At 35.2% G+C, this 16,436-nt stretch overlaps 1 protein-coding gene across 4 annotated transcripts in view; it reads left to right on the top strand.

Moving 5' to 3' along the window:
- LOC149172223 (protein HEAT INTOLERANT 4-like) overlaps positions 1-15,988 on the top strand; it is a 123,651-nt gene extending 107,663 nt beyond the window's left edge. For all 4 annotated transcript variants that reach the window (XM_089424262.1, XM_089424263.1, XM_089424265.1 and 1 more), the window contains 6 exons: positions 12,611-12,687; positions 12,794-12,832; positions 13,659-13,721; positions 13,857-13,904; positions 15,470-15,598; positions 15,793-15,988. In XM_089424262.1, the coding sequence (XP_089280388.1) occupies positions 12,611-12,687; positions 12,794-12,832; positions 13,659-13,721; positions 13,857-13,904; positions 15,470-15,598; positions 15,793-15,840 (404 nt within the window). In that variant the 3' untranslated portion in view covers positions 15,841-15,988. The remainder of the gene's footprint in view (positions 1-12,610; positions 12,688-12,793; positions 12,833-13,658; positions 13,722-13,856; positions 13,905-15,469; positions 15,599-15,792) is intronic.
- Positions 15,989-16,436: the final 448 nt, after the last annotated feature.

Consider the following 16,436-nt stretch of genomic DNA (forward strand, 5'->3'; position numbering starts at 1 on the left):
CATCTTTATGAATGAACTTGAGTGATGATAAAGAAATAACCCCCATCTTTTGACGCAGATGTTCGAATGCTTCTCAAGGAAGAGGTTTTGTGAAAATATCAGCTATCTGCTCCTTTGTACTGATATATTCCAGGACGATGTTTTGTTCAGCTACTTGCTCACGGAGGAAATGATACTTGATTGGTATGTGTTTGGTTCTTGAGTGCATCACTGGATTTTTGCTGAGACTGATAGCACTTGTGTTGTCACAATAAACGGTAATTGGTTGATCTATACATATGTCGAGATCTTTTAGAGCTTCCTTCATCCATAGTATCTGAGTACAACAGTCTGCTGCAGCAATATACTCGGCTGCGGCTGTGGATAATGATATGGATGACTGTTTTATGCTGAGCCAGGATACCAAACAGTCTCCTAGGAAGAATGCATTTCCACTAGTACTTTTTCGATCATCTTTACTTCCAGCCCAATCAGCGTCGGTGTATGCAGTTACAGTCAGTGTTGAGTTCTTTGGGTACCAAAGACCGAAATCAGAAGTTCCCTTTAGATATCTGAGAATTCTTTTTACAGCGAATAAATGGGATTGTTTGGGAGCAGATTGAAATCTTCCCACCATTCCTACTGCTTGCATTATGTCTGGTCGTATAGCTGTTAAGTATAGAAGGGCTCCAATCATTGACCTGTAATGAGTTGCACCTACTAGAGGGGAGTCATCATCTTTGCTCAGTGTGCAGTTTGTGGTCATAGGTGTGTTCATGGGTGCACAATCCTCCATTCCATATTTTTTGAGCATGTCTTTTAGATATTTGGTTTGAGATATACACAATCCTGCTCTGGTTTGAGATATTTGAAGTCCAAGGAAGTGGGACAACTCTCCTATCATTGACATCTCAAACTCTTTTGACATGTTTTGAGAAAATTCATGGCTCATTTCATCATTATTACTAGCAAAAATCATATCATCGACATAAACAAGAGCAACTAGTAACTTACCTGGATCTGTCTTTATGTATAGATTACTTCCAGCCACTCCCTTTTTGAAGCCTTCTTGTTGTAGATAGTGATCCAGTCTTGCATACCAAGCTCTAGGAGCTTGCTTCAACCCATATAAAGCCTTTTTCAACTTACAAACTAATTCCTTTCTTGCTGTTAGATCAAAACCTTCTGGCTCCTCCATGTAGACTTCCTCCTCGAGTTCCCCATTTAAAAATGCTGATTTCACGTCCATTTGATAGATTTTGAATCCTTTTGAACAAGCAAATGCCAAGAACATCCTGATAGCTGCCATACGGGCCACTGGTGCAAATGTCTCTTCAAAGTCAATTCCTTCAATTTGTGAATAGCCTTTGCAGACAAGTCTTGCCTTGTTTCCGATAACCTGTCCTTCCTCATTCATTTTATTTTTGAACACCCATTTGGTTCCTATTATGTTTTTTTCCTTTGGACGAGGTACCAGCTCCCATGTCTTGTTCTTCTCAATTTGGGACATTTCTTCTTCCATGGCTTTTACCTAATGAGGATCCTTGCTTCTACAAATGTTTCTGGTTCTATCATAGATAGGAGGGCAATGACTTTTCTCTTGGGTGTGATTGTTATCCTTCTTTGGGTTTGCACACCATCTTTATCGCCAATGATCTGCTCTTCTGGATGATGTCTTTGGACATACTTCATCTTTGAAGGGATATTAGGTGGTTCTCTTTCCTCTTCTTCTTCCTCATCTATTACTTCTTCTTTAGGTTCTTCTTCTTCAATGAGAGAGTCATCTTCATGTTCTTCACTTTCCCTTTTTGGAAGATCTTCATCAACCTTTACATCAATGCTTTCCACTATTTTCTTCAGTCGATAATTGTAGCACTTGTAAGCCTTGCTCCGTGTAGAGTATCCGAGAAATATCTCTTCATCAACCCGAGAATCAAACTTTCCGGGTGAGCCATCATTTATTTTTATGAAGCACTCGCTTCCAAAGATCTTGAAGTAATTCACTGAAGCAGGTCTTCCTTTCCATAGCTCATAAGGAGTTTTTTTCACAATTTGGTCTTAATTGAGTTCGATTCAGTGTATAGACAACTGTTCCTACTGCTTCTCTCCAGAATTTAGGTTGTAAGTTTGCTGCTAATAGCATAGTTCTTGCCATTTCTTGGACTGTTTGGTTTCTTCTTTCAACTACCCCATTTTGCTGAGGTGTTTTGGCAGCGGAGAATTCTCTTTTAATTCCATGAATATTACAGAACTCACTAAACTCGTTTGATGTGAATTCTCCTCCTCTGTCTGTTCTGAAGCACTTAATTTTTGAATCTTTTTCATTTTCTACAAGGGATTTTAGCACTTAATTTTTGAATCTTTTTCATTTTCTACAAGGGATTTTAGATTCTTAAAACACTCAAAAGTTTCAGATTTATACTTTATGAAATATATCCACATCATTCTAGTATAATCATCAACAAATAACACAAAGTACCTTTCTCCTTGGAGTGCTTGATTTCTAGTTGGCCCACACACATCAGCATGGATGATCTCTAAGGGCTTTGATGTACAGAGCTCCTTTGTCTTGTGGCTAGTTCTGGTCTGCTTTCCATGTTGACATGGACCACACACTGCTTGATTTGGTTTGGACAGCCTTGGGATGTCTCGTACAACTTTGTTCTTGCTAATATTGTTCAGATTTTCGAAGCTTGTATGTCCAAGTCGCTTGTGCCACAGCCAACTCTCATCTGTCTGACTCAAGTAGCATTTATTTTCTTGAATCTTGTTCAGGATGTAAATGTTGTCTGGTGTTCTCACCCCTTTTGCCACAAGTTTCCCTGAGGCAAAGTTCCTTATTTCACAGTCTTTGGTGCTGAAAACAACCTTATGTTCTTGATCACAGATTTGGCTGACACTTAGGACGTTGTGTTTGAGTCTGTCAACCAGCAGAGCATCTTGAGCTTTTCCTTTTCCATTGATCAGAGTAACTGTTCCTTTTCTTTCAATTCCGCCGGATCCGCTTCCAAAGGACACATTTCCTTCCTTTTTTCTCAATGAGACAAACTTCCTTCTGTCTCCTGTCATGTGTCTGGAGCACCCACTATCTACAAACCACTGGTTTTCATTATTTTGAGCATATAGAGCTAGGCCGCACTTGTCCATGCTAGAGTTCTTGCTACTTGTCTTTCTTCCTTTGAGTGGGTAGTCTTGTTCATAGTGTCCATTATTGTAGCAGAAAGAGCAAATCAGATCAAATTTGGTCAAGGGATCAAATGAATTGAAGGTTTTGATTTGTCCCTGCCTTTTGGGGGCATATGAGTTGATTATTCGGTCCTTTAGCTTTGTCTTTTCACTTCTGCGAGCCATACAATGTCTGGCTTGATGACCGAAGTTTTTACAGTGAAAGCAGTGTCCAAGAAAGATGGTTTTGTACTTGTTGAAGCAACCACAGTTTGAGTCGATTTCCTTCCTGGGAATTACTCCTCCCTCGTTCTTTGGATTTGCGATGGGCCCTTGGTGGAGTACAGGTTTGCATTTGCTGTAGTGTCCATGATTCGACTCCACATTCTTCTTTGGAGTAACTCTCTCTTCATTCTTGGGATCTAGGATGCACTTTTGGTAACATATTCTTTCATCTTTTGGATTGCAGGAAAGTGCATCAGTATAGCTTTTCGCACTATTCTTAGTGCTTGAGGATTCTCCTTTGAAACCTATTCCAGACTTGTCATGTTGAGGTTTTTGATTTTCCAGAATAGTCTCAAGTATTTGAGAGCTTTTACAACCCTTTTTAATTTGCTCCAACTCCTTTCTCAGAGACACTATTTCGGCCTCGTGTTCTTCACAAGTCTCTTTTTTTTTCTTTAAGCTTTGCTTCCAAGAGATCTTCTCTCCTTATTTCCTTGTTTTTCACTTTGAGAGAAATGATTTTGTTCCGTAGTTTCTCATTTTCTTCAATGGCGCTTATTAACAGTTCATCTACATTTCCTTCCAGCCCTGAGTCATCATCATCTACCAGTGCCATGAATAATGCTTCTTGGCTTTCATCATGATCACTTTCCTCATCTGATTTATTTTTGATGACCATAAACTCATCCTCATCAGACTCATCTTGTTTGGAGAAGAACTTTTTCTTATTGAACCCTTTCTTTTTGTGTGTCATTCTTTTAGAATGTCGTTCATCATCATTGTCATGTTTATGAGGACATTTTGCTGCATAATGACCTATTTTACCACATTTAAAACAAATAAGAGGATACTTGCCTTTAGGCTTAGATCCTCTCTTCAACTTTCGTACAAATTGAGCCAATTCGGATTCCACATCTGACTCATCACTACAATCATTCCTTTCTTTCCCCTTCTTTGACTTTGAGGCCTTGAATGCTGCATCTTTGGAGCTTGGGCCACCTTTCCTCATTTCATAGGCAGTGAGAATTCCATGGAGTTCATCCATTTTGAGGGTATCTAGATCCTTTGCTTCTTCTATAGCGCTTATTTTGGAGTCAAATCTGTCTGGAAGAGACCTTAATACCTTTTGAACAATGGTACTTTCTTCAATTTTTTCGTCCAATCCTTTTAGGGAATTTACCACTTCAGCGACTCGGAGGAGGTATGCTGCAATATCTTCTTCATCTTCCATCCTCAAACTTTCAAATTGTCTTCTGTGAGTTTGAAGCTTTGCCTTTTTTACTTTTGAGTCTCCATCGTACAAGCCAACTAGCTTCTCCCACATTTCTTTGGCAGATGTACAGTGCATGATTTTTGTAAACTTGGAATCAGTGATTCCACTAGTGATGGAGTTCATGGCCTTTGCATTTGCGATGTAGGCTTTCCTCTCGTCTTGGTCTGTTGGAAGAGTGGTAGTCATTTTGTATTCATTTTGAACAAAATGCCAGACTTCAGGTCCAAGGGACATTAAGTAGTAGGTCATTCTTTTCTTCCAGAAACCAAAGTTAGTGCCATCGAACAAAGGAGCTCTTCCTGATGCTTCGTGATTTCTCATCATGGCTGCGGATCCTTCTTCACGCTGTTAGGCTAGTATGAAGAAGCCTGCTCTGATACCAATTGTTGGAAATATTGAGGGGGGGGTGAATCAGTATTTCTTATTTTTTAATTGTTCTAGTGATTGCCAAAAGCATATATAGATATGTATATACACTAAACACAAAAGTCAACAACTGTAATTAATGCTTTTATTAAAACTCAAGATAGTGCAATGAAATAAATACAATATAAGTATATATCTGATTGTGAATGGTTGCCAAGCTCCAACTTGGACTTCAGTGAGGCTCCAACCTCCAGAGCACCAACTCTGTTTAGCAGTGGTTCTGCACTTAGGAGCACCTACTGAATTTAGTCCTGTTCAGTTACGAGGCTCCGACCTCTTGGGCTCTGACCCAACCCTAATATAAACTGTTTTGCTGCTGTTCTCTACTCACAAGCCTGCGGAGCTTCTGCTCTTCTCCTGTTCTCTTGCTTCTCTGGCCACTCCTTCCTCTTGCCGGTTCTTCGGCTTCCTCTCTCATTGATTATACATCCATCAATCACCATCTCACTTTGTTTTTATATTTATGTATTTCAATGCCTCTGACTCGTTTCCTCTTTCCACCGCCTCTTTGGCTTCCTCGGTCGCTGTCGTTTCCTTTGACTCGCTTGATCTTTCAGCTTCCCTCCTTGGTCGCTGTGGCTTCCTCTGTGTTGGCTTTCCATTCAACTTGGCTTTACGGTCACTGTGTGTTAAAACTGTAACCCAGACCCGTTTTTTTAATGATAACAGACATCCACGGAGACTGTTTCGTTTAACGGACATGCCACGTCCTATCGCAAACGCAATCGGCTTGATTCTAGCTTTCTAAGCTATCGTTCAGGTTTCTTGAACCATCCTAAGCATCCCTTAGTGTATTTTTGCCTCCAAATGCCGCGCAAGACAAATATTCAATTACACAAGAAATATGAGCAAAAAACAGGTGAACGTGCTAAAGGGCGGACTTCAAGGATCATTGCACCCGTATCTATACCTATGTCAGGTCCGCAGTGAAATCGCAATCGGCAGTCGCAAGGCTTCCAGGGGTCCTTTATACATCAACCCCATGATATCGCCGATGGCCGATGGGCCGATACTCCACTGCTCTGATGAACCGGATGCGATATGGTATTAACCATGGTTTATATGCCCGTCGGGTCCGCAATCTTATCGCAATCGGGGGTTTCGCTGATATATATATATATATATATATATATATATATATAGATATATATATATATATATATATATAAACTTCTCCGCCGATCTCCTGTCACATTAGTCAAAAACCACGTGAAGTTAAACCTGTCGTCCGATCATTCATCACGCGATCTGATGAAGTTCGCTCCTCCTGATCCCACGAACTGCCCGGGCGTTAACTCGCGATAAAGCGGTTTTTGCCCTGTCTCATTTGCCACGCGTCACCCGGTGATTGTGATCGCTCGCCCGCATACGATTACCGCGCACCCTCCAAAGGCAGTGCGAACAATACCGTTTACCGCCATCCCCGCTCGCTATCTCCCGTGCATCTTTATCCCTCGGTAGCTGTCGGATCTTTTCGCTAGAAATCTGACGGCTCATGTTTGTTTGTTGTTGATGGTGTATTTGCATATATAACCAAGTCTTCCGCTTTGATAGTATATTTGCCATATATGCATATTTCTTGGTTGCTGATAGTGTTAATACCCCCTTTGCTCCTCCGATAGCTCCCGATAGTGTTATCTGTGGATATATGGCTCCCGATCGCTGTGTCTGCTTCCTCTGTGGCTCCAATGCTCTGTTTGTTGCATCCCATGGCTCTGTTTGCTCCTCTCGTCTCCATCTACTCCTCTGGTGGCTCTGTCTACTCCTTGAATATTGCCATATTGACATCAATGACAATGCGTGTCCAACACAAGCTTCACAAAATAAATACTGCAGAAGAAATAAAAACGCTGGAAGAATAGATGTACACACACACACAAATACACAGTTATTTTTGCACTAAGTCCCTGGAAAAACCCAATTCAGGAAAACCAGTGCAGCAACTAAGGGCTTTAATATTATGCAGTAGTAAATTTGAGTACAAGACTATGGATGCTCAAATCTAGCATTACATACAGAGAAATGACTGACACTAATCTAGTGAGAAAAATCCCACTCCCACTGGCGATCTGACAAAACCGATGCAGCAACTAAGGGCTTTAATATTATGCAGTAGTAAATTTGAGTACAAGACTATTGATGCTCAAATCTAGCAATACATACAGAGAAATGACTGACACTAAATCTAGTGAGAAAAATCCCACTCCCACTGGTGATCTGACATTGACCTTGGCTCGAGTTGAGTTGCACTCTATTACCTCTGCGCAGTCACTGTGCGTCCCACAACTCAGAACTGCTTCCCTCTCGCTATCTGATCAACTATTGTTTGGAAGATGGATCCTCTTGGCCTCCAGACTCTCTCTTCAACTTTTGGCACTGAATCACTGCTTCTCGCAAGCAAAATACGAAATCCCGTTTGAAGCATTGCGTTGCCTCTACGTGGCTCTGTGCTGCCTCTCTGTGGCACTCACTGCCTCTCTGCAATGCACTCACCAGAGCTGAAAAATCTTCCTCCGACCTTACTATCCCTACCGCTCTATCACTACTTTGAGCTCACTAGCTGTCTCTCCGGCGCAACTTAGTGTTGCTACTCTAGAAATCGATCTGCCTGTGAAATCGAACTGCTGGTGTGTCTTCTCCGAGCCCCATTGAGTTTCTTCTTATAATCTCTTGGTGAGACATCAACGACCATGATTAAAACTTAATCGATGGCTAAGATTAACTAGAACTCGATCCATGTCTTTTTCTAGAAGATTCTCACCATGACTTAATTAATACCCTTTAATTAATCATATTTTTTAACTTTAGACTTAAGAAACATTAGAAAACTGATTAATTATTTTAATTAAGTCGTCTCTAGGTTAAGTCGTCTCTAGGTGGAATTTCCAGAAACGATTTTTTGGTTTTGGAGAGTACATTTATCCTAGCCTCTCCACCAAATTTCATTGCTAGAACACATCCGATGCTACAAAAACTAACATATATCACCCCCAAACATAGACACTTTTCTCCATACTTATATCTCTCCCTCCCTCTCTCGCTTTCTCTCTCTCTCTCTTCCCCCTTCTATCTATCTTCGCTTATGCTCTCCTCTCTCCCTCTCCATCTCCCTTATCACTCCCTCTCTCTCTCCACCTTTCTCTCTCTGTGTCTTTTTTCTTATATCCCTCTTTCTCTCTTTTCCTCTCTCCTCTCTCTCACATCCTTGCTCTCTTCCTTCCTATCTCTCTCCCTTCCTCTCACTCCCTCTATCTCTCCACCACTATTACTCTGTCTTTGTTCTTCCCTCCCATATATATCTAGAGTTAATATATATCATGATATATTAATATATACTATAAAATAAAAAATTTAATATTATATTAAATTTAATAGTATTAATCCTTAGTTATTAAATTTATAATATTAATATTATAATATATTAATGTTAATATTAGATTTAATGATATTTTTTACATTTGATAACAAAATTTTCAAATATTACAACTTTGACGTTGAAATATTTATATCTTTAGAGATTCGACATTTATGTCTCCAGAGATTTTAATGTATCTGTAGGATATGGTTTTCCTTTTGAAGATTCATTTTACAAATATTTAATTAAAATATTTTGGAGCAAGATTTTCAATTCTTTGTGTTCAATTAACTTAATAAATATTAAACTCATAAGATAGTTGTATTATAGTTTTTTTCGTTGGTTTCTTAGATAAAAAAAAACTACAATACAATTATCTTATGCGTTTAATAGTTATTTTATCATATACCTTGAATTTGAATAACTATATAAAACATTTAAATTAATTATTTTTATTTTTAGTTTTTTTAATAAAATAACTATTAAATTCATAAGATAATTGTATTATAGTTTGTTTTTCATTGGTTTCTCAAAGGATAAAAAAAGGTACAATACAATTATCTTATGCATTTAATAGTTATTATTTTATCATATATGTTGAATTTGAATAACCATATAAAACATTTAAATTAATTAATTTTATTTATTTATTTATCTTTTAATTTTCGTTATATGAGCAAAATTTCAACTTTCATTATATAAAACATTTAAATTAATTATTTTTGTTTTTAGATTTTTTTAAATTTTTATATTGGCCGACATGAGCAAAATTTCTACTTTGATGACAGACAGATGCCCCTACACATCATACTCGTCATAATGGGCTGTAGAGTGCGCCTCGGCGCAATAAAAATATCCATTATAAGATTTAGATTTTGTCTATATAAACAGACTTGCAAAAAAGACTAAATGTACATATCTATATAATAGAATTATATATATATATATATATATATATATATATAATCGCGGCATATCTATATATAATTAATGCATATCTACTATATAAATAAACAATTATATATACATAAAATAACATATATATATATATATAAATAAAATAACATATAAAATAATATATATATATATATATGTGTGTTATATATATAAAATAACATATATATATATATATATATAAACCAAGCTAAACCACATATAGTGAAAAAAATAAAGAAAATGTCTAGCGAGATCGGAATAAGTAAACTTATGGTGTAATTGAGCTTGAGCCACTGAGTCTATATGATTATAATTGTCACAGTTGGGTTTTTCTGAATAAGTAAACTTATGGTGTAATTGAGCTTGAGCCACTGAGTCTATATGATTATAATTGTCACAGTTGGGTTTTTCTCAAGTAGAGGTCGTTATTTTGTGCATTGTTCTTCATTAAAAAAAAATTGTTCCCTCTTTGAATGTATTTGAGTAGTAGTTTTTGAATGTATTTGAGTAGTTCTATGAGGAAAAAAAAAATTGTTCCTTCTTTGAATGTATATGTATTTGAGTAGTAGTTTTTGAATGTATTTTAATAGTTCTATGAGGATGTTATGGTTTAATCTTGCTATGCAAAAGTTGCAATAATAGATGTTGTGTTAGAATTTAAATTATCAAGATTGATTTCATTTGAGTCTTTTTTAAAAATTTCTGCATTTCCAAAAAATTGAAAACTTTGTCCAAAAAATTGAAAACTTTGCAAGAAAGTAAGTTAGTTTTTTTTTAGTAGTTTTTGAATGTATTTTAGTAGTTCTATGAGGATGTTATGGTTTAATCTTGCTATGCAAAAGTTGCAATAATAGATGTTGTGTTAGAATTTAAATTATCCAGATTGATTTCAAATTTGAGTTTTTTTGGAAAAATTCTGCATTTCCAAAAAATTGAAAACTTTGCAAGAAAGTTAGTTAGTTAGTTAGTTTGTTTTTTTTTCCCAAGTTATGCAAAAATTACAATAATAAATGTTGTTTTAGAATTTTAATTATTAAGATTAATTTTGAATTTGGGTTTCTTATGGAAAAAATTCTGCATTTCCAAAAGATTTAAAACTTTGCAATTTTTTTTTTTTCAATTCATACTCAAGAAACCATGCAAAAATAAACGTCAATGCAGGATCAAATCACAGTTGGTTTTTCTTCTTCCTAAATATGAAAGATCACCTAAGTTTCTATGATTACTAGGATCTTGTATTTCTGATGTGTTCGTTAAATTATTGGATTGACACCAGATCATAATTGGCTATACTTCTTCCTATGTAGGAATATCACCAAGATCTATCATTCAATAATGTGTGCCCTATATTATTGAATGATATATAATGTTGGACTATTGGTAATTTGAAATTGATTTTTTCTAGTTTTCTTCCATGTAATTAAGAAGTATTTCACTTTCCATCTCATATAAAAGTAAGATATTATTTTAAGGTCATTCAATCACAAAATTTGAAGCTCTTAAAACAGTATATTTATTATGAGTTTAATATATTATTTGTGAGAAAGTGGGAAAGATAACAATTATTCCTCTCAACAACCTAAAATAAAACTTTTATATCATGTTTGCCTCTCTTCAAAGAAGAGAAATAATATTGTTAGACATTTTATGATGCGATAGTTACACAGTTGTATTGACCTTTGCTATATGGAAATTTGGCACATATGGTATACTTAGTTTTTGATTATTTCTGATGATAAACCTTATCTCTGTGATATCAGTTCATCCATAAACAAAAAAAAAGTAACCCAACAACTCAATAAATACTTAAATAAAAATTTTGGAAAACCAATAAATGTAAAAAAACCCAAAATTTTAAGAAATAATTTATTATTATTATTGTAGTGGTGCATGATTAAGGTTAAACGGATCTGTTTGACTGAAGGGCTGGATTTCTCTAATTTTGGCGACCCATAGGGAGGGAGTGAGTGAAGTGAGTATGCTTATGTAATTTTTTTTGAAGTCTTGACTTGTTGTGATTGGTTGAAACTCTTTGCTAAGTCATTAGCATTTTGATGTGAGTTCAATTCTCTTTAGGTCTCTCAGCGTATTTAGGTCAGAATTAGACCCCATAATTAGATTGATGGGGGTATGAGGCCCTCTTTTAAGTGGGCCCATCTAGAGGCATCTAGAGGTATTGTGAGGGAGAAAAATGTAATTTTTTTTGGGGCGTGATAGCATGATGTCGACAACGAAATACATGGAGAACGAAAAATGTAAGGCAGTAAGTAATCAATAAAGCGAAGTATTTGAACCTGATGCTGGCAGCGAAATTATTAAATGGTTCAGGTTGAATTAATATTTAATATAAGTTATTATATATATATAGAGGGGTTAGTTGATTTAGAAATATTTTAGATCGTCAAAATAAGTTGGGGACCACATTTGGCTTTAGTATGGTTGGATTTTTTTTCCCATAATTTTATGAATCAATGATCTTTACAAAACAGCCTATCATCTGCCCTATGCCTCATTAACTTATTTTTAAATAATACATTATAAAAAACTTAACTTTTATATAAGTATATTTGAAAATTTTAAAAATATATATATATATATATATGTTTATTGGTGGATATTAAGGATTAATTTTCAAGATTTTTTTAATGCTGTTTTAAGTTTAAGTTTTGAAGGTTTTTCAGTACATTTTTTAATCAAATTTGTTAAAAGATTAACAAAAATTTATTAAAATTAAAATTTTAATCTGTGAACTATGTACCATTCTAATATTTTAAAAACATATATTATGTTAAATCTATTTATGTATTTAAAAATAAACTTTATTAAATAAAAAAATTAATTTTACTTGCTTAAAATTTCAACAAAAACTCAAAGATAAAATATTTAAACAATCAATAAATAAATAAATAAATTTATATATATATTTTAATTGACATTGTTTTTCTCCTTTACCGCATCGTATCCGAATATGATCGATGATTATATAAATTTGTCCCGAAGATAAAAGCTTGCAGGGGTTGATTTTAAACTCGGGATCAGTATCCCAATTTCAAAGATGCTAAGAAACCGGTTTATAGTATCGTTGGTTGGGCCTTGAAACTTGTGTCATATATTATAGTAAACAATGCATATCTTAGCTTTTCTTACTTGGTAGTCTTAAAATCTTATATATTTTGTTCTAAAATTTAAAATTTATGCATTATTCTCTTTATTAGAATATGAGAAATTAAACTGCTACTTCTTTGATTTAGACTTCTATCAACCTTTCAAAGAGGATGAGAGAGAGCAAGACACAGTTGTACAAATCATGTACCCCAAAGAGCCTCCGGTATAATAGTTTGGATCTTTGATGAACTTGTATAAAATATTGTCTGTATTACAAAAGTCCAATGCAAAGACACTGATCATCTGAACTTAGTTTCATCTTTGTGCAGGTTGTGTGCGATTTTGATTGGGATCTCGATGATGTTGAGGTGACCATTTTCATATTTATGTTGCATTTCATGATGGTATTTAGTTGTGAATTTATGTTGCATTTCATGCTGGTATTTAGTTGTGAATTTATGATGGGTCTGGATCTTGTTTTTATTTTTTTTATTTGGAATGAAAGCATTGGAAATATGGGGTACTTTTCTACATTTTGTGTATAGTAAGTTGGGTAAACTGTCGGCTCTTGCCTAAGTGAATGTTGAACCTGTGATTAGCAACAACTAACAACAATATGGGGTACTTCTCTTTATTTTGTGGATAGTAAGTTGGCTAAACCATCGGCTCTCGCATAGAGGAATTTTGAACCTGTGATTAGCAACAACTAACAACAATATCAACAAAAATTATGTCTCGTTGTGGACCAATTGAGCTAACACTTAGGGCCAGTTGTCTTTTTTTCTAATCTGTAAAAACTAATTTACCAATGATTAGCAACCACTAACAACAATATAAAAAAAAACAACTAACAACAATATAAAAAAAAATCATGTCTGGTTCTGGACCAATTTAGCTAACCCTTAAGGCCAGGGTTCTTGTTTTTCTAATATGAGCTAACCCTTAAGGCCAGGGTTCTTGTTTTTCTAATATGTAAAAACTAATTTAAGGTGCATACACTAATGGTTGATTCAGTATGCAGTCAATTTTAAAATTTGTTGTTAGGGTTTACTTGTCTATGTGAAGAATCTCACAGTAGTTACTTGTCTATATGTGAAGAATCTCACAGCAGTTACTTGTCTATATCTGTTTTTCATTCTGTGTGAGAGCGTTAATTTTGTTTTACATTCTCATGGCTTTCCTTCATGACATTAGGAATTTACAGACAATTTAGTTCAAGAAGAAGTTTTAACAGAAGACAGTAAAGAGGACTTCAAGGTATGTTAATTCAAATTAATTTTAGTTGCCTTTAGTGTGGATCACTTAAGATCTTTTTACGCCGGTGTGGTTAGTATTTTGGCTCTACATTTTACCATCTCCTTCTCTTATGAATTGCCAACTGACTTGATGCAGAAATTTGTTATTGAGCGGGTAACGGAAGAAAAAAAGAAGCAACGTGAAGTGCGTGACCCTAACTTCTTTTTATCTTACCGAGTGTATTTTCATTTTCAGGTCAAAGACTCCTATGGTCTAATAGCAAAATGGGTAGATTATAGATTTTACTTTCTAACTCTTCTCGGAAGGTTTTCAAGTACTATTCCAAGGAGATAGCTAAGTCTTCTTTGGGTTAAAGTGTCTGTCATGCAACTGAGTTTTCTTATAAAAGGGTTGAAATAATTATGATGATCTTATCTGAGTTTCTTTGACAAGTTTGATATGAGATGTATTCAAGTTTAAAATAAAACTTTAAAACATGGAGTTAAGTGCCATCTAATCATGGAGTGTTGAAATCGTTGGTCTTTGCACTCTTCATATACACCCTCAATATTATCCTGTATAATCTGTGGATTGCTGCATCCATTAGCTTTTGTGTGTGTTTGATGTGTGATTTAAATTTTTCAATTTTGGCAAGTGCCTAGTAAGCTAAGTTACCGGAAACTCCTGAAGAATTTCCCAGAAACGCGGATCCCCGTTTCCGATACATAAACGGATACGATTCTTGTCCGAAACACTGTAAAAACGTTTTTGTGCCGTTTCAAAAAATCGGAAACTTTAGATTTGGAATTGGATACGTTTCCAAGGGATTTAAATTTTTTTGGATCCGTTTCCGGTAAAACGGATCCACGAAAATTGTGATCAGAATCCACCCTTAAAATGTTAAAAAGCTTGAAAATTTGCATAGCCATAAATAAATAATAAAAATGAAGAAATCAGATTTGCAAATAAACTCACTATAAACAGAGTCTCATAAAATCTTTTCTAAATCTTTAGAAACAACAACACTCCATATATTTATCAAAAATTCTTACTAAGAAAAAGATAGATGTTCAAAAATGCAAATAAAGGGGTTTGATGAATGTCTTCGTAAAGAGATTTATTTGAGCGATTAATTTTCATTTTGGTTAAGGTTTTGTAATTGTCATTGATTTTTCTTTTGATTTCATAAATCCCTCCAATGTAACAAATCTTCTCTAGCCAATCTTGTGCCTGCATATAGTCACAAGACCAAGCTGACATTGAGAAGATTGAAATGTTCAGATAGGTCTTGATGGAATATCCCAATGATCCCATGGGCCTTTTAATTGTCATGCAAGGAAGATAGATATCATCTGCCATGCATGACACGTTCTTTGAAGGAGTTGGACCCGAAAGCACAAAGGCTGTTGCATTTCTGATTACATTATTAATGATGATGATAATATGTTGAATGTTATAATAATCACTAATGATGATGACAATTTTTATGTTGAATTGATGATGATGATTTGTTTATGTTGAATTCATGACGATGACTATGCATTTTTAGATATAGATTCTAGATTCTAAAAGATGAATGGTAATATGAAATATATATATATATATATATATATAGATATATATATATATATATATATGCATGCCGTTTCCTTGCCGTATCGTATCCTCATATTTTGAAAATTTGTCGTATCCGTTTCAAACCCCGTATCCGTATCTGTTCCCGTATCCGTTTCAGTGCAACTTAGCTAGTAAGCTTTGTCATTCTGTAGGTGCGGGAGGCTAGGAAAAAGGCTATCGAGAGCACGAGTCCAGAGACCAAAGCTGCTTTTGAGAACATGAGGTTTTACAAATTTTATCCTGTCCAGTCTCCAAACACTCCAGATATTTCCAATGTGAAGGTACTCCTCTGTGTGTGTTCGTTCTAGGACTTGCTATGTTTGAAGTGTAGTTGTTTGGACTTTTTGAATTCTTTTGTGCTCACTCCTGTTACATATAATCCTGTGTGTGTGTTTCTTCTAGGATTTGTCATGTTTGCAGTGTAGTTATTGGACTTTTTTGAATTCTTTTGTAAGTACTAATTTTATTACTGCAGGTTCCCTTTATTAATAGATATTATGGAAAAGCCCATGAGGTCTTGTAAGGCACAGAGGAAAGCTGCTTATAGGAACGGTCAAATTGTCAATATTGTATTTTGCCAAAAAAATATAATTTGTTGCTCCGTTTGAGCATATACATATGGGCTAAACAAAGCACCTCACAACCTGATGAATGCCATACGTGCCCACTGACAGTATTTGAGAGCAAGCCTAACATTTGCTTGCCTTGTCTGCAGTGGCAGATAGATTTTGTACCAAAGGTATTATAGTTCCTGTACTTAATAATAAAATGCAACATTTTCTCAGAAATGAGCATCGTGCAACCAATTTGTATAGTAGCATTGAATATTATCATCTAACGAGCTTAATGTTTGCATGAGATAAATTGTCCATGTTGCAATCTGCAACGTTAAAATGATTTGTTAGTCCGAAGGAGCATGCATATGGGCTAAACTAAGCACTTCAAAAGCTGATGAATGAGGAGCATACCCACTGAGAGTATTTGGGAGGTAGACAGACAATTGCTTCCCTTGCCTGTAATGACAGATGCATAATAAATTGCTGCATTTACTCATTTGTCAGCATTATCCATAGCAGGCAATGATTTAATCAACTCAATCACACAAGAATCAACCATATT

The sequence above is a fragment of the Pinus tabuliformis genome, chromosome 4_2, assembly GCF_031772625.1.
Source record: "Pinus tabuliformis cultivar Carrire ecotype Pingquan chromosome 4_2, CPIR1, whole genome shotgun sequence".
Lineage (NCBI taxonomy): Eukaryota > Viridiplantae > Streptophyta > Pinopsida > Pinales > Pinaceae > Pinus > Pinus tabuliformis.